Source organism: Microplitis mediator, chromosome 9, assembly GCF_029852145.1.
Source record: "Microplitis mediator isolate UGA2020A chromosome 9, iyMicMedi2.1, whole genome shotgun sequence".
NCBI lineage: Eukaryota > Metazoa > Arthropoda > Insecta > Hymenoptera > Braconidae > Microplitis > Microplitis mediator.
In genome coordinates, this window is record NC_079977.1 from 15,168,075 (window position 1) to 15,193,029 (window position 24,955).

Here is a 24,955-nt window from a genome sequence, read left to right on the forward strand (position 1 = left end):
AGGTCAATGATGTGAAAATGACTCAGTGAAAATTCTGCTGGGCTCTGGGCGTGAACTGCCGTCCTTCTGATTGCTGGGTCCCTACGATAGCTACTGGACAAAACTACTAATGTTGAACTAATACATTTATATGATCTACTTATTAAACCATAGGTATAGACAAACTTGGGTAATCCTATCTTGGCCCAAGACTGGTTTGCCATTGGATAACCAAGGCTAGGTTACCCAGCCTTGGCCCAAGTCTAGCTTGCCATTGTATGGCCAAGGCTAGATTACCCAGTCTTGGCCCAAGTCTGGCTTGCCATTGAATGGCCAAGGCTAGGTTACCCAGTCTTGGCTCAAGCCCGGGTAATCATTGTAACGGCCAAGACTGAGTACCCAATCTTGAGCCAAGCATGGGCCAATATAGATGTGCCAAAGCTAGGTTCCCCAGTGCTGGAACAAGTAGGGCCCCGTCGTTCAGCTCTGGCAGCTCCTGCATGGGTACCTCACTTTTGAACGATGTTATTGTTACAAACATGAGCACTTACATGCACTCACAAATCACTCATTTATTATAATGCAGTTTGCGCTAGGGCAAGCATGTCCAAATACATGCCTAGTTGCAGCGATGCCTAGTTTTTTTAAAGTTTTTTTCAAAATGTACAGTCTCAAAAAAAGTGTATTCTCCTTGAGTTGACTATAGGTTCGGTAATACCTTGAGGCATAAGTGGAGTGACTTTTTGCAAAAATTGTAGATTTTTGTGATTGTCTAATAAATATTTGATGTTACACTCAAATTGTTTAAATTTACTTGTAAAAATTAAAAATTGAATATACATCCAAAAATTTTTATTATAATATGAAGAGTATCTCAAGAAAGTTAGGAAGATTCAGGTACAATGGTAAAAGTATCTGAATAGAATGTGTTAGAACTTCCAGGTTCTATCTAGATCCTAATTTTGAAAAAGTAAGAATTTGTTAGATTCTAAATAGTACTTGAGGTCTTGACAGTACTCAATGCGTTGTAACAAGCACTAAAAAGTATTTGAGTTGAACTCAAATTTCGACAGGAAATGTCTATCCTATATTTTTTTTGTGAACCCTATGCATGAAAATATAGTCAGTCAAACAATTAAATACTATAGTATTATAGTGGAGATTTTAAATATTCAAAAAAGTTGTCATTTCGATATTTATAAAATTTTTCTAGAAAAAGTGATTACAAAGCTTTTGTAGGGCATAGAATATGCTACTGTAAGTTCACAGTAGCCAAATAAAGTTTGTACAAACAATAAAGTCTAAATTAATTGTCATCATACAAAAAATTTAAATAAAAGTTTAGATCAATTAAACAAAGTTCATAATTTCAAATGGATAAAATCATTCTCTTATGTAATTTATTAGAAAATGTATATTTCTTGAATTTTTACTTTCAACACTGTGAAAAATTCGGAGTGAATCCGGAGTGAATTCGGATTGAAATTAAATTCGAATTCACTCCGCATTCACTCCGCCACTCGGAGTTCCGGAGTTTTAAAAAAAATCAGTCCGCATGCGGAGTGAATTGGGAGTTTTTTTTTAGCGGAGTGATTGCGGAGTAACGCGGATTTTATTTCACTCCCAATTCATTCCGGTCCGGAGTTTTAATACTTAAATGAATTTATATTAAACTGCTCAACAATGTGTGTGTGTGTGTGTGTGTGCGAGTGTGAGCAAATTTCTGCGTGTGTGTCCGCGTGTGTGCATGTGTGCAAATGTGTGCATATGTGCAAATGTTTGTGTGTGTGTACAAATGTGTGCATGTGTGCAAATGTGTGCATGTGTGCAAATGTGTGCATGTATGCATGTGTGTGTGTGCAAATGTGTGCGTGTGTGCAAATGTGGGCGTGTATGTGCAGATATGTGTGTGTGTATACAACTGTGTGTGTGTGTGTGTGCATATGTGTGCGTGCGTGTGTGCGTGTGTGCGAGTGTGCGTGTGTGTCTAAATATGTGTGTGCGTATGTGTGTGCGTATCAGCTGATCAATTATCTAATACGCGAGTTTTTACTTCGATTTTATTGAGTGGAGTTATTTTTTATTAATAATATTTACAAAACTCCGCTCCGGAGTGAATTTCACTCCGAAGGCATTAAATTAATAAAAAATTATCTACTCCGCGAAAGCTCCCCTGCGGAGTGAATTTCACTCCGAGGGGGGTGAATAATTAAAAATTCATTCACTCCGCATTCACTCCGCGAGTTTTTTACAGTGTATTATTCATTTAAATACAATAATAATATAAATTTTAATAACCTAGCTACTATAATTACCATAAATATCTTAATGGTTATTAATTTGTTTAAGGGATTTAATGGTCACTGCAGTGATTTGTGTATTAAAATATGTATTTAATATTGTAGTCAAATAAATAATTACAGAAATTAAAAATTATTTACTTATCAATAGCTATCAAAAATATAACATTACAAATATAATTAGTCGATCCATCAATCACTAGCAGAAATAAGGGACCATATGTTCGTTTATCTTTTCTAATTTTTCGCTCTCTTTCTCTAATGTATTCCTATCTCCATGTGTGTACGTATAATATAATTCACGTGGTTAGACAGTTGCATTGCGTGGCCTCCCTATTAATAAGGGTCATGCACCGCGGACATATATTAGTCCCCACTTAGGCTAAGACAGTCGCAATATATATATAGCGAATACCCAACTTCATAGGAGACGATACACATAAGGATCTCCCCATCATCATCAAACTACGTAAATTAACATTGTTCTAGAATATATATAATTTACGCGCAAGCACGTACATGCGAGTTTTCGTCTATTTATTTTAAAGTATATTGTTTTTCGAATCGCGTATATTTTTAAACTGTCTTTACCCATTCAGATGTTCTGAAAAGAGAATTCACATACATTTAGTCTCTTTTTTATCATAGGATGTTTATACCCAGAAAAAAAGGTTAATTTAAATCAAGAAAAATATTCTTAATTAAAGAAATTTTTTCTAATTGATGAGGTAAATCAAAATTTTCTTGAACAACGTGCAAATATCATCTTCAAATGCTATCTTGAATCAAAAATCTTTTCTAAGTCAACAAAATCTTACACTTAAATTAAAAAATAATTGCTTGTTTCAATTTTCATTTCTTAATATCAAAGATATTTATTAGCAGCAAGATATGTTACTTATTTGTAGCAAAAGCATTTGTATTCTAGAAACAAGGAAAAAATTGTTTAAGCTAATAGATAAATTTCTAGGGAGGAAAGATATAATAATTTTTATTTACATTGCAATTAATAGCAATCGTTTATCAAAATTTTACTCCCAATTTATAAAATTTTAAGATTTATTTTGATATTACTTTCATAGCGTAACATATTTTATATTTGTTGGTTATTAAAAATCAAAGACTTAAAAAATCATTATGCTATTCTATAATTTTTTTTGCGTACCTATTACTTTTTTCCAGTTTTTCATAAAAATTATTATAATGTAGGAGTTTTTAAAAAGATCTAATGAATATTAATAATAAGACAGTATTTTTCCGTTTATGTTGAGCTTTATTTCTCTCCGTGTCGATAAAATCATGGACTTGTAGTATTTTTATTTATGGAGAATTTATATAAAAAAATATTAAAGTTCCAGAACTAAGTACATTTTGTTTACCATTTATTAAGTGTCTTTTGTTTAAAAATATCAGCAGTTAACGGTAGTCTGCAGCCTTCATGTTTACTTGGCTGGATTAAATATTTATAATATTAAGTGAAATTAATGTTCCTAAGTATTAAAAATAAAAACCATTCATAAAGCACCCTCAGCGCTTTCGCGCTTGAGGTGTGCAACAATTAACTGTTAGAAATGACAGACAGATTTGTAAAATAGTATATACTAAAGAAAACGTTTTCGGTAAGTAGTCACGAACTGCAGGAGTCGAACACAGGTCGATTTATTTACGCGCTGGTAAAGTGCTCTATACTTATTTCGTTGTTTAACCATATGTCACCTATCTTTCTAATTTCTATTAAGTGTTGGCAACATCCCTCATTATACTCAAACACCTTAAATTTTGAACTGCTCTTCGTTGCAATATAATTCAAGTCATAGAGGATTCAAATACTTTCAGAACTTTTGTAATATATACTTTCTTGCAAAACTTACAATGCTAGCTGCATAGATCTGTGTTATTCCTTCTCAAGGAGAAAAGAAGAAGATGTTTTTGACGGAGTATATAGTTGACAATGGTATGGTTAAATAATTACTGTGAATACTGATTTCATATCAGTTTATTTAAATCTCTATGTATGATATTCAAAATATATAGCTCGGTGATATAAAATTAGTATCAGTTTTTTTCAATTTGTCACTGTACGCTGGTCATCAGTGACATGAATGGTAACTAGCAGTAGAAGTTTGACGTGTTGGCCACACACAGGTTTGTGAGTAGTTGAAAATGCATTACCCACAATCATCCACATGGCATATGGTACTATGCACGCACCACTCGTCGTCAACCGACAGATAATAATTATGCATTGCACGCCACGATACAACATAATGACGCGACTCCTACGAACGCATCAAGAAATTAATAATTATCACGAGATACATTACTATATTACAATATACACACACACTATATTCCAACTGGTTACATATAAATATAAATGAGGGTAGTGAACATTTTGTATCATATAATTTTCTTAATGTATTTATTAATTAAATTAGATTAAAACAATAAACTTAATTATTTCTAGCTAGCATAAGACAAAATGAACTGATGAATCTTGTTAATTAAAAATATACTATGCGACCGTGAATTAATTAATTACAGTATGTTATATTAACGAAAGTTGTAAAGAAAAATAGACTGCCCGAATCGTTCATAAAGAAGTTATTAGTGTAGACGATTTAAAACAACTATAAATTATATTATTTTAGATGAATTTGATACATATTTACAGCATTGTTCAGACTAAAATGTTTCCTCTGATTTGCATGGAGTACCATGAATACTTTTTTAGGTTAACATCAGAACCATATCAGAATAGCTTTATTGCAAAAAAACTTATTTTTCATCAGGGAAACCTGACGAGATCCTTATCAGAACCAGATTAGGATAGCTTTATTAATTAAAAAGTTATTTACCAACGGGCTATCCTGATGATTTCTCTATCAAGACCAGACCAGGGTAGCATTCTTGCTTGCTTATCATGGTAAAAGGTATTTCAAATTTTATTGTTACGGTACCGAGAGAAATTTTTTCTCGATTTGCCTGAAGTACCATACGTCAATTATTTCATCTCGGATTTTTTATTTTCATTAATCGTTCTTTAGTATCATATTACATACGCTATTTACACTAACGCGATCACATACGTAGGTCAGCGCAGTGGAAAGCATCAAGGATTTTGATCCAGAAGGATGTGAGTTCAAGCCCAACAGTCACCGAGATTTTTTCATCGATAAGACATGTTCACTCCCTCCGAGTAATGCTTCTATTACATTAGTCACGTTCCGAAACTAATTAAAATTATCTTTTTTCTTTCTTCGCAATTTAGTATTTCTTAAAAATAATTACTAATAAGGGAACCTGGATAAGAATTTGATGAAGAAATTCTGGTAAGGACCAGGTGCGGCAATACTGACAATATCCTCATGGGTCATTAGCGTTATATCCATGTCAGTTCCTAGTCAGGAAATCCCGATCTGGGCCGTATTTGATATAAGGTTAACTTAACAAGGCCCTTATCGGAGCTTTTCAAAAAATTCTAATCACTAATTACATTATCTTCTAACGCCTCATTAAGCCTTCCTTTTGCTCATTTAATTCCCATATATTATAATTATTATCATGAATAATACTTAAATGTTTCATTTTTCAGGAGTCTGAGGGACAAAAAACAAACAACGGAATTCAGTATAGACTTCAACTTCTCTACGCCAATGGTAAGTAGTGAAACTAATCTACGTATAAAACTGCATAAAGACACACACACACACACACACACACACACACACACACACACACACACACACACACACACACACACACACACACACACACACACACACACACACACACATTCTACGTCAAATTGTTCAGTTGTTGTACTCAACCTTTTTCGACGTATTAAATTTTTCCAAAAGTTTCGAAAATACAAATTTCTGCTTATTAATTACATATGAAAAATTATTTCTAATTATCACTTATTTTTCTTTTTGCAATTATAATTTAATTTTATGCAATCTAACAATTCAAAAAATAACGATTTTAGAAAAATAACCCCGACCAGAAATTTCTCTTCGTTGTTCATTAGGTCCAAATTAAGCATGCCGGATTCCGAGTTCACGCCAAATAAGGCAAACGCATAAGGCCCCCATCACAGAAATAACGCACGTCCGAATTCCTGCGTTATTAGAAATGCCTAATTCGGCAGACATTTTGAAACTGAACTCTCACCTATAATATACGGTGGAATTCACTATAGTTTATGGAATCGGTTACTATAGTTGTATGGAAACGATCGCTATAGTAGTATGGAAGCGATTATATAATAACAGAAATTACTACTATAATTTATAGGAACTATTCTGATATCGTGTAGGAATGAAATTTCCAGAAAAAAATAGTTATGACAACCATACTTCTATAGTTAGCAAGCCTAATTCGAGAGAACTATTATCACAATATAACTATAGTACTACTATTAAGAATTTATAGTTTTAGCTACTATATTATAGTGTAGCGCTTTTAATTATTTCAACAATGATAAATTCGAAAAATTATTATTTTTTTTTTATTCTTCATGCAAGTGAAGTCGGCTTCGCCTCGGCCAACAATTACATGTGATCTGAGACTTTTCTTTGATACTGGCCTAGGTATGTAATATACTATTCATATAACCGTGAAAAAATATTTTTTTTCGATGGCGATTGAAAATTTGGTCTAAGAGCTTCTAATGAAAATCAAAAAAAGATGATCCAGCGTATTCGAATCCACGAGCACCCATTATTTCGTTATCGGTCACGTTTTGCCCACCCTTTATTATACAGATATTCATTTGTTTTTTTATCAAAAAGTTTTTACTCAATTTCGGTCATTCGCATGATTGCACTGGAATGAGAATCAATAATTTAACCGAGGTGGTAAGAAGTGTCGGTTCGGTTATTTTGGTTGACAAAAATGCTGACACTTTGAGCAAAACATCCGGCGTGACTGCTATCGATCTATATGTCGGATACCACACACCATACCATCATCAGAGTATAAAAAAAAGACAGAGGCAGTGATAGATAGAATTCGCGGCACACGCGAAAGAGTATATATAATGAGGTATGGTTGAAGAAGCGACGATGACGCTTCCATTGGCATTCTTCGTGGACACGTGGGTCTCGCAGGGCCGCTAAAAAGTTACAGAGCGATGCGATGAGATGAGTGCCCATCAAGCGGTGCTGATCACAGAACATCGCCCAAACAGAGACATATTTTATTTCAATGGATGCTTGACTGTGTGATGCGGTGATGCCACTGCTACTGCAATCATTGCTATAAACTATATACTCTTCTTTATTTATCTTTATATAAAAAGAGTCCCACGTGCGCCGGTGACGACGACACCTAGAGAGATTTTTCGATTTCATTACTGATCTAACCGGTCTTTCAATCACTGATGTGTGTATCTAAACACTTTTCAACAATATTTTTTGCCTGCATAATGTTAATATTTATATACGTTATTGACTTCATGAAAAATTTTTTTAATTAGTAATTTTTTTGTTGCATTTATATAAATGAATCATTCAGCTATGATATATATTCATATTCGCAATTTTTAGGTAAATTTTTTCTGAAAACTAGATATGTTATTTGTCGTTATAGTCGATTTTTCAAGAAATATTGTCATAACCTATCACAATTGGTTGAGTAGAGTTCAAAAATACCATTCGTGGAAAAATATATATATATATATATATATATATATATATATATATATATATATATATATATATATGTAATGACTGGGATGAGGTTCGTGGAACTTAATCACTACGTTAAATAATTTTATCTGACTCCATTTATTAGTGTTAACAAAATGATAAATAATTAGTTTTATTTAATGAATTATATAATACAAAGTAATGCTGGTTGCATTAGATATGTGTTAGCTAGTTGCCGTGTTTCTCTCTATTAGACGTGTGTACTGTACCGCGTACTGTTGCTACTAAATATCATATCCGCGTGGGGGAAATAGTCGGTGATCGATGACGATCGATGATTGACGGACTTATCCGAACTTATGAATATTAGAAATATCAGTAGTGACGTAGTCGCTACATATATACATGTAATAGAACCGAATTTTGAGGACACGATTGCGCCTACAATTCTTATCGGATCCTAATGGAAATTTCTACATTTATTCTAAGTCACTGAAATTCTGAGTATAAAAAAAATTTAAAAATTGAGTTTGGAGTCTTTCAACAGTTATTCCCGACTAGAATTTTTCATAAGGCCCTGACGAGGTCCTTATCTGGTTAACCTTATTTCAAATAAGGTCCCGATCAGGGTATCCTGACGAAAATCCTGACATGGATGTAACGCTTAAGACCCATGAGGTCCTTATCAGCATTGCCTTATTAGTTATTATTTAAAAAAAAAAAATTAAATTGTAAAAAGAAAATAAGAGAATTTTAATTCAATCGAGAATGTTATCTATCGTATTGAGAGCATTAATTAAAGGAAGTAAACATATTTTTCATTGATGAAAAAATCCCGATGACTGCTGGGCTCGAACCTGCGTCCTTCCGATTCAAAGTCCTCGATGTTATCCACTAGGATAACATACACATGTGATCTTAAAAGTGTAAATATAATATTCATTATGATGTCAAAGAATAACTGATAAAGAAGTAAAAAATCCGTGCTGGAATGATTGACGTGATTTTTATATATTCTTTTGTATTTTGTTTAATTTTTAGCCTGTAAATGGAATACTTGAAGGGATGGGATAACTTTTTTTTGAATAAGGATATCCTGACGAGGTTCCGACACGGAACTTGTCAGGTTTGCCCTAATAAGGCAAACCTTATATTAACCGGATAAGGTCCTTACGATACTTCAGGCAAATCAGAAAGAAATTCTAGTCGGGTTAGTGCTAGAATTTTTTAAGGACCGATATATAAAATAATGAAACTCGCTTTAAGCTTCGTCGTCTTGTTGACAAAAATCTTTGACAGATAACGATAGAAATCAATAAACAAAAGACCTCACTGATCAAAATATCGACTATTTATACAAGTTCATGGGTAGAATATAACAATAAAAATTACTTCGATATGAGAAGACCTGGATACAATTTAATGCTATTTAGTTTGTTTCTTAAAGAGGACCACACTAGTGTGACCGCCTGAAAAAACGAGGATTTTCGAGAATTTTTTTAAAGAAAACTACTACAGGGAATGTTTTAACATTTTAAGGATTCATTTGTGGATATATAATGAATACAAGATGAAATTTTTGGACCAAAAAATTCAAAATTCAGCGAGTTATTCACAATCTCCCAACGTTAAAAAAAAAGTCCCCCCACTGCTGCAATGATAGCGACCTTCGCAGTGCATGAAATCAAAAAAACCACAAAGTTTATTAACCTAGAAGGTATTCTCCGTACCATGACCCTCGGGCTAAGAAAAAAATTGAAATTCAACAAAATGGCGAAGTTTAAAAAATATAATTTTAATTTTGTGCAAAAATTTGATGATTTTTGACCTGCCAAAATTACATTTTTTTATCGATCCAAAAACCGGAGGTTCGTGGTACGTAGAAATATATATAAAAGAAACTGCAATTCAAATTAAATTGATCGGATGATTGGTCTTCTAGTTACAGATGCAGCAATTTTGAAAAATATATTATTAAAAACCGATAAGCGGCTGCTCTTCAGATGGCTGTAACTCAAAAAAACTATTTGAAATATGCACTACTGTCGAAATATGCTAAAAATCTAAATTGATTTTTCAAAATTTTACACTAGTGATCTTTCTTAATATTTATGTCTCACAGGGTGAAAAATACTCCGTTGAGAGTTTTTACCCTCAAGTCGTAAGAAATGAAACTGATATTTATTCTTTCTTTCATTCCGATTTGGTTCGTCGTCACAAGCTTACTCTAAATTAGAGGGTAATTAATGATAAAAACAAACTTTTAATTGCCTAGATATTATTAACCCGTAGGCCATACAGTTTTGGTCCAGCACCCTCAAACTATATTCAAATGCGAACTGGGATTCTATGAATTCATTTGATGATTTAAAGATGAAAGTGATATCAAAAGTATATACCCAGAGAGGAAAGTACTACGGGCCCAGACTTAGCCCAACTTCGTAGAACCTTGGGCCAGGCTTGTAAGCCAGTCTTGGCCCAGCCTTGGTAAAAGCCTGGAATGATAATCTAGGGCCAAGCCTGGTTGCCAGACCTGGCCCATGCTTGGTTGCCAGACCTGACCCAGGCTTCCAGGAAACGAATAAATTTAATTAAAAAAATTTTATCATTATTAACCCCGTATTTATGATCATTAACGTTTCAATTATCTAAGGGAGGTAAATGATGTGAAAAAAACTCGGTGGAAATTCTGCTGGACTCTGGGTGCGAACTGCCGTCCTTCTGATGACTGGGTACGAACGGTAGCTACTGGACGAACCTACTAACGTTGAACTGGTACATTTATATGATCTACTTATATAAACCATAGGTATATTCAAACTTGGGTAATCCTACCTTGGCCCAAGTCTGGGTTGCCATTGGACGGCCAAGGCTAGGTTACCCAGTCCTGGCCCAAGCCTGGCTTGCCATTAGATGGCCAAGGCTAGGTTACTCAGTCTTGGCCCAAGTCTGGCTTGCCATTGGATGGCCAAGGATGAGTTACCCAGTCCTGGCCCAAGCCTGGGCCAATATAGGTGTGCCAAAGCTAGGTTTCCCAGTGCTGGGCCAAGTAGGGGCCCGTTGTTCAACTCTGGCAGCTCCTGTATGGGTATGTATATATTTGAAAGATTCCATTAAGTAAATGAATAACTTACTATTAATTCATTATTGACGAAAAACTTGATTTGTTAACAAAGATAGTAGTCAAGCTAACATAATCAAAATTTTAAAAAACGTTAGAACGTTGATCTTAATCTACTAAGAAATAGTAGTGATTCATAATCTTAAAATGGTTATATAGCATTTCTTTAATGGCTTGTCATTCATTTATTCACAAGGTGAGAACGATTTATCGCATATTTTCTCCACAGCGTACGCTGAAGTTGATTCAGTTCTCTTCACCATATACCATATACCTTGCAGCCTGCCAATAGATTGAATTAGCAAGATACGAAAACCCGTGTACTCCAACCTATAGGTAGAGCTTCATTCTCTATCTTTTTGTCGTACTTGAAAAGTAAAGTTCAAATGACTAACGACCGTAACCAACAATTGTTGATTGAAACTAATCGATCACCAATCTAGTTTTGTACGTGGTAACAACACATACACATATATCTATATGGGGCAATCCTCGCAAAATTGAGTACCGTCTGAATTTAAATCCCCGATTTTTTTCAAATTTTTTTTATTGTCTAGAAATAGACAAAACTAACCTTTAGGATTTTTTTCAATTGTTTTTTTTAACAACCTGTTAACAAGATATTAATTTTCGAAAAATGACGATATTTCGTTTTTACAAGTCTATAACTTCGAGAAAAATTGATTAAATTAAACGTTTTTATATTCAAAATTATTTATAAATGCACTTTCATTGAAAAAAAAAAAAATAAGAACTTACGATTCACTATTAACATACGCACGCTTGTAGTCACTAAGTACTTACTTTGTTCTTTTTACCTTTTACTGTATCACGTTATTGAAATGAAAAATTACTTTTATTTAGTTGATTAGCTGATTTATTAATTTCAATTACGATTATGTTTATAATAAATTCATCGAAATTTAATATAATTTAAAATTGAAAGTCCATAATTACAATTTAATTCATTTAAAATTGATCAATTTCTAATTGATTTATATTTCATAGAAAAAAAATTGTTTCTACTCGAGAAAAAATTTGAAATCAATTAGCGGCTTAGAGCATCGAAAAATTCGATTTCCTATTTAAAAAGCATGGAAAATTTTTTTTTCGATGTCAACTTGTTTTTTCGGTATTTATAAAATATTTTCAAAAATAATGAGTAGGAAAGATTTTTCGCAGAGGATAAGGTTTGCTCTGGTTACAGAGGTTGTGAAATAAACTTCACTAAAAATTTGCATAAAATTACACCCAATTCTAAATTTAGTGACTACACAAAAATTAAAAAAGAAAAAAATTTTGTCGTATTAGACAAAATTACGATTTGAAATTATGCGGTTCTAAAATGACGTTTCTAAAATTATTTATTCTATTACAATATTAAATATAAATTTTAAGAAATAAATAACTACACTGTAAAAAATTCGCCGAGTGAATGTAGATTAAATTTGGAGTGAATGCGGAGTGAATGAATTTTTAATTATTCACTCCCTTCGGAGTGAAATTTACTCCGAAGGGGAGTTTTCGCGGAGTAGTTAATTTTTTATTAATTTAATTTCTCCGAAGTGAAATTCACTCTAGAGGGAGTTTTGAAATTATTATTAATAAACAATATCTCCTCTAAATAAAATCTCACACACACATGCACACGCTCACCCAAACACACGCACGCTCGTACACACCCGAACACACACACGCACACACATTTGCACACACGCCCATACATACTCAAACACACACATACACACATTCGCACACGCAGACACATCCGCACACACGCACACATTCTCAGACACGCACCGGCACATACACGCACACACACACACACACACACACACACACACACACACACATTGTTTAATGGTTTAATATAAATTAATTTTTATGTTAAAACTCCAGACAGGAGTGAATTGGGAGTGAAATAAAATCGGTGTCACTCCGAAATCAGTCTGCTAAAAAAACACTCCCAATATACTTCGCATTCACTTCCTATTTTTTACAGTGTATAATTACTTTAGATACTTTATTTTTTATTATTTTTCTAAAGTACGTTATAGTTATTTTAATGAACAGGTTATTAAAATTTATATTCCATATTGTATTTGAATTAAATATTTTAGAAATCATAAATTTAAGAACCGTACAACTTCTGATAAACTTAACTGAGTAAAAAAAATGAAATTCGAGTTATAATGTCTATTTCAAACTATAAATTCCGTGTAATTCTACGAAATTTTAATCAACAATTTTCGTGTAAAGTCAATAAATTCAAAATAATATGTGATTTTTTGTCAATTTTTATCGAAGTTAACCTTTAAAGCTCTGTGAATTGAGAAATATTGTTTGCGGAAACTTGATTCCTACGAACTTTTCTTATAACTAATTTTATCACCCATAAAAGCTTTATAAAAATTTTTTCAAAAACAATTTATAAATACCGCGAAATCGAGTTGAAACCATAAAAGTACTTCCCTCATGTTATTCAAATAGGAAATCGAATTTTTCAATGCGCTAAGCCTCTAATTGACTGAAAATTTTTTATTACCACTAAGAATACTTTTTTTTTTCTATAAATTATCAGATATTTAACTAGAACCGATAAAAAAAAAGTTACCTAAAAATGAAACATCGTAATATATCTTTATATTTATATATATTTAGATAATCTGGTAATAAGACCTCAATCCAGTGGTTAAGTAATCTCTCATACTCGCAAGAGCAATTCAGATAAATACATGTCTACAGAGCCCGTGGATTTTGGTCGTCTGAACATGATATTGGTTACCTTGGTGTACTACATACGATAAGCCATGTAATTCCAATATAAGATTCGGGGTCCAAGTTATCAGCGTTAGTATATATACATCCTACACCGTGGATTACAACGGCTCGACTAAAACTATCTCACAAATTACTTCGAGAAACTATCGTAGCTTACTGGAAGTTACTCACTGGACAGCAGATAACTACAACTACTATGTTCTTATTCCACACAAAATTGTTTTTATTCACTATTAATATTCTCGTTTTTATTGATGTACACTATTTTCTTGTGTAGAATACGTTTTCAATATTTTTATAGAAGCTGCTCGATAATATGTTTGTTTATTAAATGTATTCGATGACTGCAAGGACCACACAGAATTACTACGAAAAAGTCTACCCAGGTTCAATGATAAAAAGTAAACGAAGGAGAAAGAAAAACGAAGTTTAGGGATAATGCTTAACATAGTAGAAATAAGACTAAAAAGAGTATTGGCGATGACTGAATAACTATAAGATATTCTGCTACTGCAGTGTGCAAGTATTATTCCATTTCCTCATTCTGCTTTTGATGAACTGTGATCCATTAGCATAACTAGGAGATATCTCTGGCTTTTTAGTTATGGTGAATGGATGTGTAAAATGAGTGGATAATAATAAGCATGATAGTAAATATATATATATATATATAATAAAAGAGAATGAAAACAAGAGAAGCTAAACAAAAAAGTGGATCTTCTCTTCAAGGATGATGATCGACTTGTTGCGGGCCATAATCAGTGATTTAGTATTGGATGATACTTTTACTTTTGTTTCTATTGTTGGTTGATATGTGTATTCTCGTCGTTCTCAACATTGTCCGCACACTGATATACACAAACAAGCACGAAGATAGACAGAAAAGAAACAACGACCTGTGGATGGAGAACGACAATCCGTGGAACACGTCGTGCGAGGATAAGGAGACCTGATGAGATGATGGAGACAAAAAGAGATTAAGCGCCAGATATGGAGAGACTTTGCCATCTCTCGAATGCCAGAGATCGCTCCTTATTTATTATTTAATTATAGATTTATTGGTTGCTGCGAAAGATGGGAGATTGGTGATATGCCATGACGTTGAACATCAACGTGAACAAGGACTACAACCAATGAATACATGATACTTTTGACAGCAAAGTAGAGAACGCAGTTAAAAGCTGATTCCCAGTAGTAAGTAGTCGGATTTCTAAACGTACATCAAATTTCTAACAAACTACTATCAACTGTTATTGTTATTAAGTCTTATTATATTTGAATAAACTGCAGCTACAAATTATTAATAGTATAAATGACCGATAGTATGGATCTATTGATTTCTTACGACTCACTTTTTGTACGATTAAATTATTTTTATTCATTAAATTTTCATCTATCATGCTTTGAGCAGTTTCTTTTGGTGCGATAATATTGATGATAATAACAGAATAATCCCTATATAATAATATCATCTGGTTCATAATTAAAAGAAATAAAATAAAATATCACAACATAAGGTAATCTATATATAGGCTAGTGACATTGTGTGGAATTAGAACGAATGTATCATTGGAAAGATCAAAAAAAGTTTAGTTACAGTAGAAGACGAAGAAATAGAAGCAAAATAAGAATAAGAAGAAGAAGAAGAAGAAGGAAAAAATCGAGAAGATCATGTGGATAGAAAGCTAATAAAGCTTACAACGTATATAGAGTGAAAAATTGCTGATGGTATGGGTAAAGTATAGACTACTAGACCGTCCCACAACAGTCGTTGTCGTTGTCGTTAAGAAAGACTCAAAGCTCCTTAAAATGTTCGTATAATGATGAAAATGCCATCAATCGAACTTTCTGAACATTTAAATTTATATTATAAATATATATATATATATTAATTTACTATGAAATTCTTTTTTATAAGAACCAGTGATTTAATTTTTGCAGTAAAAATTTTCAGTCATGTTATACAAAATTGAAATTCAGATCGGCCGCTGGGATAAAATGACCGACATTTCTTGTTCAGTATATATTTTTCATCGCTTGTAATTTATCTAAAATGAATTAGACAAAATCGAGCTTAAAATCATTGCCTGAGTCATAATTTAAGCTCTACTACAATCCGATTAGGTGCTGACTAGAAACTCATTAAGTACTTTCAAGTTCTCAAGCACTATTAAGTATCTAAGAAGCTCTTGCTTTTTGAAAAATTAGGATCTAGATAGAACTCAGAAGTCTTAAATATTTTATTCCAATACTTTTATGAATTCTTACACTCGTTTTATAATCTTTTTAACTCTTTTCAGGTACTACTAATACTTTATTAATAATTTGTAATAACAATAATAATATTACTATTATATAATAAGAGTTTTTATTTTCATTGTTTCTTCTAAGATCTTTCGAGAACTCTGAGGTCCTGGTATGATCGCTTTAGATTCTTTAAAAAACTTACAGATCGCTAATCAAACTCAAAATTAATGAAATTTTTTTAATTTCACGAACTTGATTTTGACTTTCAAGTAGCTTCCTAACTATTCAATCCCTATCAAATCGTCAGTATATTTACTTCTTGTCGGTAGATTTTTTTGAAATGTAGATATGGTGCTTGTCCTCATAGCAGACTTTTTATTGAATTTTATCGAAACCTATTAAAATTAACAGAGCGGGTTCCAAAAATACAACTTGTTTATATTTTTATATAAATACCGGCCATCACCCGCAGCTATGTCACCGTAAATTATGTGATTTTACATTGTTGTTGAAAACTTCGGTATAACCTCCCTCAGTTTATTTTTGAAAAATCACCAGTAATGGTAGATGCTTATGAGTGTAAGGAACTTTTCTTCAAATGTTCGCGTCTGTATGTCTTAATGTTAAAAAACAGGGGTATTCTAGATAAAGCATCACCCTCATGTTATTTAAGTTCTGGTTAAATACTGACGAGTTCTACTGTACGCAGCCTGAGTATTACATCACATGGACTTAAAGCTTCATTCCGGGATTGCCTAATTTTTTGAAGATTTCGAGATTCATTAAACTGTTATTGTGATTGAATGATTTTCTATACCAAATAACCGTACGAAGATTTCTTAAAATTATCTTTGCGAGTTAATTTTTTCTTGAAAAGCTACACTGTCCCAAATCTGATTAAAGATTTTTAACTTTCCGCTAAGATAATAAAAAAAAAAAAATAGAAACCATTAATTTAAATATGATTTTCGAAACTTTAGTGAAAAATTTCAGGGTTGACCCTCAAACTCAAGCGCTTATCAGATTCTTGAGCTTATAGATTAATATTTACTTAAAATAATTAAATGATTTTTTTATGAAATAAATTTTGTTTATTCCGCAGGTCACAGACAAGAGCAAGATATCTACGTTAGACTTATCGATTCGTCGACGAAACAGGTAAAATATAATAACCATTTTATTTTTATTATATTAGATTTATATTATCTTTATTACATAGATAATATAATATGATAATATGTTGGTGGTATATAGTCAGTAGATGAGCTGTCTAATCGACGTCGTCGTTTGTTGAAGGTGATGCGTGAAGTAGACACGTTATCGTAGTAGGTACAAGCACTTAATTTTCCGGGGGGTTGATTTCTACCCTACTTTGTGTAGTATATACTAAGTATATGTAGGACGAGAGGTGACAGCAATACCCGCCTGTCCTGGCCTTGTTATCTTTGCCACGTGGCGATCCCCTCACCCTCGTTGAGCGTTCATTTACGCGGGAACTCATGGTGTTATCCTAGAGAACCGGTAGAAAATACAACTAGAAATATTTTATTTGATCGAGTGTGATAGTATCTAAAGAAGGATCATAACCTTTGGGCAAACGCAAATATATCTGATAATAAATTTTGATGCACTTTGAGGGTAGATTAGGTATAGGGAAGCATACCTTCCAATGAGTTCTGTATGTTATCTTGCATAAATTTTGATCAAAAGTTTTGTTAGGCAGGAAAAAAATAAATTATTTCTACGAAAAATTTTCTAAAAATAATAATCGAAAATTTGAAAATTTCAAAAAAATAGAAGAGATCGGGCCAAAGTGAGATATCAGTTTTGAGATGAAGAAACTATTTTTTGTTTAAAAACGCTTGACAGATTATTAGAAAAAGTTATCTAAAATTATTTAAAATTATCACAGTAAAAAATTTTTTCCAGGCCTGTGAGTTAGATTCTTTGCGGCAATAATTATTTTATCCCTGCTGACGATTGGAAACGCACTGATTTTCAGAGACAAGTAAATTATGTTGAAGTCTAGTAGACCCAATCATCCCTTCAATTTTCACCCCTCTTCCATAGGTTATGAAAAACGCATGCGCTTGCCTATGTTTGAAACCTTATTTCAATAGAAAGACGATGAAAAAACTGTAACAGGCCAACTGGAGTTCTGATTGCTCATATCGGTCAAGCCATTTTAAAGGTACCTTTAAGGTTACCATTACCCTTATCAACGCATTGTTTGTCTTGCTCAGTTCACCTAGACTCTGAAAAAGGCCCTCGGCTTAGTGTTCCAGACCTTATAGGTGATGGCTCAAACAAGATCACGTGAATGACCCATCTTAAGGTTCAAGATATTTAAAGGAAAGTAAGTATCTGAACAGAGACTTGGGCCCTCACCATAGACTCGTGAGTTGCTCTTGATACAATAATCAGAACGTTTAACGGCTCGAATGGTATAGAAAATTCATCGGGGACTGAACGAGTGGATAATAGTTTGAAAAACCGAAAGTTAACGAATAGAGGGGATCCTTTTTAGGGTGTAGTGACGATGTTGCGTCTCCCCATTTTGTCCCGATGCAACTTGTTTACCAGTACAGGAAACTGGTACCACAGAAGGCCTCTCTAAGCCCTCTTCGGCCAGAGTCTCTTTATTTCTTGAGATGCCCGGAGTGTGTTGCTGACAGAAATATGGAACTCCTGGTAGCTGTGGTTAGATTCTACGAGAAATGAGGGTTTTTGATCATACCTCCGGTTAATGTCCACCCTTAGTCACTTGATTATATTTTTTGATTGATAGTGTCATCTGGGGAGGAGGTAGGGATATCGACAGCGCGTGGATACCTGGAAGGGTGAGGAAACAGCCTCCCGTCAAACGGAGGTGGACTTCGGTCCTGTTACACTAATTTTTTTTCACTAGTGATACCGGGTGGTGAGTACAAACCCAACTTCGATTTGTTTCATGAAATCAAGGTGTTTAAAAGCTCGAAGATTAGAAAATTGCTCAGTGATGGATGAGAGCAAGTGATAATGGCATGTCTGAAATCTGAGTAATTATAAATGGAAGGGACTCTTTTTAGGGTATGAAGGTGAGGTAGCGTCTTTCCATTTTGTCCTGATGCAACCTGTTCACCAGTACAGGAAACTGGTGCTACGTCGGGCCTCTCCAAGCCCTTTTCGGCCAGAGTCTCTTTATTTCCTGAGATGATAAGAGTGTGTGGCTCATAGAGTTGTGGACTCGTAGTTGCTGTGGTGACCCTGTTTAGAAAATCTCATAAAATTTAATATTTTCTCATAAATTCCCATAATGATTTTGTAAGAATGAATGAGTTCTATGAGGAGTGCTTTAATGAAGTATAGGCCTTATACATACAGCTCTGAGAATCTATCGGATTTTCTAAGCTGTGTAAATACCACGTGCAATGAGGATTTTAGATTTTACCTCTGGTTAACTTCCACCCTTAGTCACTCGATTATATTTTTCGATTAAAAGTGTCATCTGGGGAGGAAGCAGGGGCATCGACAGCGCGTGTATACTTAAAATAGGTGAGAAAACGTCATCCCGTATAACGACGGTGGACTTCGATCCCGGTTACATTCATTGAGGATTTCACCAGCGACTCCCCTCGAGCAGCTCTAAACTTTGATTTGGCTAAAAAATCAGAGCACTTAAAGGCTCGGAGAGTAGAAAATCATCAACAACTGAACAAGTGAATAATAATAGCTTGTTCGCAACCTGAATGATTACAAATGGAAAGGACCCTTTTTAGGGCCTTAAGGCAAGGTCGTGTCTTACCATTTTATCTCGAAGCGGCCTGTTGAGCTGTACAGGGAACAAGTACCGTGGAGGGTCCCTCCAAGCCCACTTCGACCAGAGTTTCTTTATTTCTTAAGATGGTAGGAGTGTTAGGCCCACAGAGGTATGGACTCGTGCTAGTTGTGGTGAGACACCACTCCTCAATGGAGCGAGTCCTTTAAACTCTCATCCGGTTAACGTCCATATAAATTAGTTAAATAAAATCTATTAAATAAATTATAAGTACACGGAAGAAAAAATGTGCTTCTTCTAACCACAATATTGTAGTAAAACATTTGTAGTAGCGAATATCCCAATATGCAGTAAAGGATTCTACATAAATAGTACTGACGTTATTACACGTGTGGTTGACCAACTTGTAGTAAGCTCAACCACAGCTGCTGTTGTAGCAACTACAATTTTTTTTTCGTATATAATATGCAAATTTATTGATTTAAATGAAATAATTACTTCAAACCATCTATATTCCTGAATCAAAGACGTATGCCAACTATGCTAGGTATAAGAACCCTGAAGTTTATTTACCTGCGCTGCTGGACATAGAGAGGTTGGTTGAACGCATTAGTACAGGTGATGTAGGCTCAACTTCTACGAACCAATAATACCCAAGGTAATCTCTCTTGTTGGGGTGACTATAAATAGCAGTGATTGACATTATGAATTAGTAATTTTTGTCTTGCGGATTAAGTGATATAATTGTATGGTCATTAAGTAATAATCTAAGTCCATTAACTGGAAAAAACATGTGTATCTCGATACTCACAATCTATTAATAAATCGATTTATTGAATTTTGTTAATTAATTAATGATTTATTAAATTAATTATCAATGTGAGTTGTCTAATGGTTGTAAACTAAGTTCGAAATTTCAAAAAATAAAATGTTTTTTTACAATAATGGCTCATTTAATCTCAGAGTTAACTTTATATAGTTTTCTATAACATAATTTGGTTAATGGTCATTTTAAAAAATATAGTTTTTTTTACTGAAAATTCAAATTTCATTGCATTATGTGGGTTAAAGCCTCGTGCGTTAAATCACATGATTTTTCATAACGACGCATCACAAATCTTAGGCCAATGTCGTGAAATCGTGACTGTCTGAACCGCCACTTCACGGTCAAGTTTCATACATTATTTATCATTACTATTACTCTAAAACATTAATTTACCAGATTTTAATGGCATTAAAAATTCATTAAGAGTCAAGGTTTCATTTAAATAAAATGAGAAACATACTAGTAAATATAAGTATTTCCATAATAGTGATAGTTAATTGGATGAAAGTTTTAATCTATCTATATAAATTAGAAGTCGCCGACTGATAATATGAATTTTTTTTACATATAATGTAGTTTTACGACTTTGGTCCAGCAAAATAAAAACAGCACACTGTGAAGGCCAGAAATTAAACACTATGCGGTCTAGGCCAGTAAAGAGAATGGAATAGTAGATGTCCGGTAGTCAACTACTTACAGGACACTATTCATCGCTCAAATATTGAACTTTCAGGGCAAGCGCAACAAAAAATATTAAATTCTCATTTATCATAGAACTAATAATTATATTCGCTGTACATTTTCAAATTATCATTAAGTGGTTCAACTTTTAGCTTTTCGTAAGTGGTACATAGATATTTTTATGTGTATACAGTATATTTATATGTATGTAAATATTATATTTTTATATATATATATATATATATATATATATATATATATATTAATGGGTTTACATAAGTATAAGAGCGACGTTTTAGCAGATTAAATCACATTTTGTAGTCTATAGATTACCTCGTGACGGAAGGCAAATCTTGGAAAGTAGAATGGACTTGGTTTTAGTAGATTAAATTACCACACCAATACAGCTTTATGTTAGATATACCGATCGATCCACTAACCAATTGACTTTATTAATTGTTTTGTATTTGATTTTACGTAACTACTAATCACGTTTTTGATATTCTCCTATAGAACATCGCAGAAAGATAACACAATTGGATATTTCGATCTAAATGAAGGAACTAAGTTAAGCTAATACATTTCAATTGTTTAAAGCAAATTCATCATTAACTCCTTTGTGTTTTTTAATCTACCAATTTCTTTTAAGAACTAGAAATATAGATACAGTTTCTTTATAATTACGATTGAGAATATTCAATTTTTTTAAACTTCAAGTTTTTATTAACATCATTTCATTAAAATTATGTATTGATACTGTTTGATTTCGATCTTTTTTTTATTCAATCGTTCTATTGAAAAAATTATCTAAAATGTTTTTGAATAATAAGGTTTAGTAGAGAACTAGTGGTCATATTATCGACCTCTTCGAAAGAAAATTTCCAGAGTATGTGCTTAATTCCTACACGGAAATAAAACTCTCGCAATTTTCACAATCTTTTTATCGTACTTTTTATTGTATAAAAATTTTAACGCTGGACCAGACTCTCCAAATAATAAATATTTTTGATAAATGTTATTACCAAAAACATTATGATGACCAATACTATAGAGCAAATTATACAAATCTGGTTCATAAAGTTTACAATGCGAGTATCATAATATTGAACAGTCGATAATGTAGAATTTCCGCCCCTACGAACGAAAAAGCGAAGGTTGCTGACTGATGCAGTCAGAGAGAAAACTGAGAAAGAGAAGAATTGAAGGAAGATTGTTGAAGACACGCGACGTCATTTCATCATCTGAGGATTTCACGTCATGGCTCTTGTCAAGATTGTCAAATGAGTATGACGTAGAATTCTTATATATTGAAACAGGCATGAATATAAACACTTGTGAGAAGCGTAGATGGCAGTGCCATCTCGTACGGAAAAGCCGAATCCCAACATACATTTATATACCGGATACCCATACAAACATCTTATCATAAAGTAGGCAACTCATACACTGGTCACTCAAATGTACACTAGCGTTATGCACGACAAATACTACTAACATCAATTTAGAAATACTCCTATTTGAGTATCGTAAAATTTGTTACTTACATTGGAAAGATACAAAGACAGCACTTGAAAGTTGAAAAAAAAATACAAGAATAACTGTGTTTTTATATCTTATTGTTCATTCCTACACTTTTTACGATACCAGTATTGTATTTTTTTAACTGAACTTAATACAATAATCTTTTGGTAAAATAATGATAGTAAATTGTAAAAAATCTTTTGTAAACAGTAAGTTTTCATATAAAATCTATGATAGTTTACGGTAAAACGAGTCGAGTCAAGGATTACGATACTTGTATAGTAAATTTTCATAGAATTTTTTTTCCGTGTATCGGTAAAAGGTGTACACTGTAAAAAATCACCGGGGTAAGTCCAAGCGGTGTAGGTGTTAAAATTATCGGTGTTAAATTTACCCCCGAAAGCGGTGTGAAAATAACGCCGCGACCGGTGTAAATATTCTAGACCAGTGTTAAAATAACGCCGCCACCGGTATAAATATTCTTTGCCGGTGTTAAAATATTTTACTTTGTGAATATTTTTACTTACTCGATCACTATACTTGTTAATAAATCATATTTTTTATTAATTTTCATAAAGAACTGAAATTTTTTGTGTTTTATAATTTCTAAAGTTAATACTCCAAGCGGACGCAATTTACCCCGCTTTTACACCGGCATTACTCCACTTTTACACCTGTTACCTTACTTTTACACCGGCTTCACTCCGCTTTTACACCGGTTACTCCGATTTAACACCGGTATTTTTAACACCGGTGTATTACTCCTCCTACACCGGTGTAATTTCATTTTTACACCGGGCGGAGTTGAAACGAGTCCATTTTTAACACCGCTCTTTTTACAGTGTAGTAGAGACGTTTACCTTTAAAATACTATCCTAATTTTTTTTTTATTTAAAGATCTCACTTTAAAATTATTCAGTGCAAAAAGTTTATCGATTAGAGACCCTCTATTTTTGTGATTCGTATTGCCTGAAAAAGTTGAAATAATGAATATTATTCAAGAACAATGAAACTATTCAATGAATATATAATGAAATAACAAATAACAAAAACGAGTAGTTATTATCTAGATATTTTAAATCACGTATCCCATGGACTGTGCTGGTTATAAATCTACGTATAATTGGCTACCATCTTCACAGAAAAAGGAAAGGAAATAATTCAACCTTTTATACATTTTTCGTAGTATTCTTTTTATTTTCATCTAGCCGTGTTTTTATCATATCCGATGTGGACGTACTAATGTTATACTGCATTAAAATTATATTTATGAACATTTTCATTAAATTCTTATTATAAATCATTCAATGCTGTATGATAAGTTTTGTAATTATTTATAAAAATTAATGTGATGCATTAGTTATATAAATCAAGCAACAGCAAATCAAATCGCTTGTCGAGATGATTTGACTTTAATACTAAAATATTAGTATTTAACTATGGATAAAGAAAATAATTTGATGATAAGCTAATCCCGACCAGATAAAAGATTAGAGAATAGAATAACAGAATAGCGTCCTCCCTTTTTACAACTTGGGGGAACTAGCTGCTGATATAGATGTATGAACGTGTGTGTGTTTGTTATTTAGCGCTCAATTCTATAATGTTCTTCCCTTCTCTACGACCAAAACAGAAAATTCCCAAGGGAAGTTTGAAATCGATTAGCGATGGCAATCATTATTATATACATTTGAATTTGACTATCTTTTATTCATCTTCATATAAACTCTCACACTACCGTATACAAATATATATATATATATATATATTTTTTTTTTAACGGTATTGTGAAAATATTGATCATGATGACCAAAATAAATTATCTTGGAAGTTTGAGCCCTTAATATTAATATTAAGAGGTGTATCATCGCAATTTTTGATTTTTTTTTTAATGAGCGTGTTTTTGTCTTATAACTCTCAAACAATCGAGATAAACGAAATTGAATTGAATACATTTCCGGACTAGAAATTTTTTTGTGGGACCTATTAGGTCCTTATGGGGTTGCCCTATGGGGACCGCACATAGGGATGTAACGCAAAGACCTATTGGGCCCTAATTGGTCAGTCTCAGCTATACCCCAATAGGGAAAT

At 32.9% G+C, this 24,955-nt stretch overlaps 1 protein-coding gene across 2 annotated transcripts in view; it reads left to right on the forward strand.

Annotated features, from left to right (window-relative positions):
• Window positions 1–24,955, forward strand: part of LOC130674672 (transcription factor collier) — a 157,440-nt gene that overhangs the window by 23,347 nt on the left and 109,138 nt on the right. For both annotated transcript variants that reach the window (XM_057480070.1, XM_057480071.1), the window contains exons 3-4: window positions 5,875–5,938; window positions 17,182–17,237. In XM_057480070.1, coding sequence (XP_057336053.1) covers window positions 5,875–5,938; window positions 17,182–17,237 — 120 coding nt within the window. The remainder of the gene's footprint in view (window positions 1–5,874; window positions 5,939–17,181; window positions 17,238–24,955) is intronic.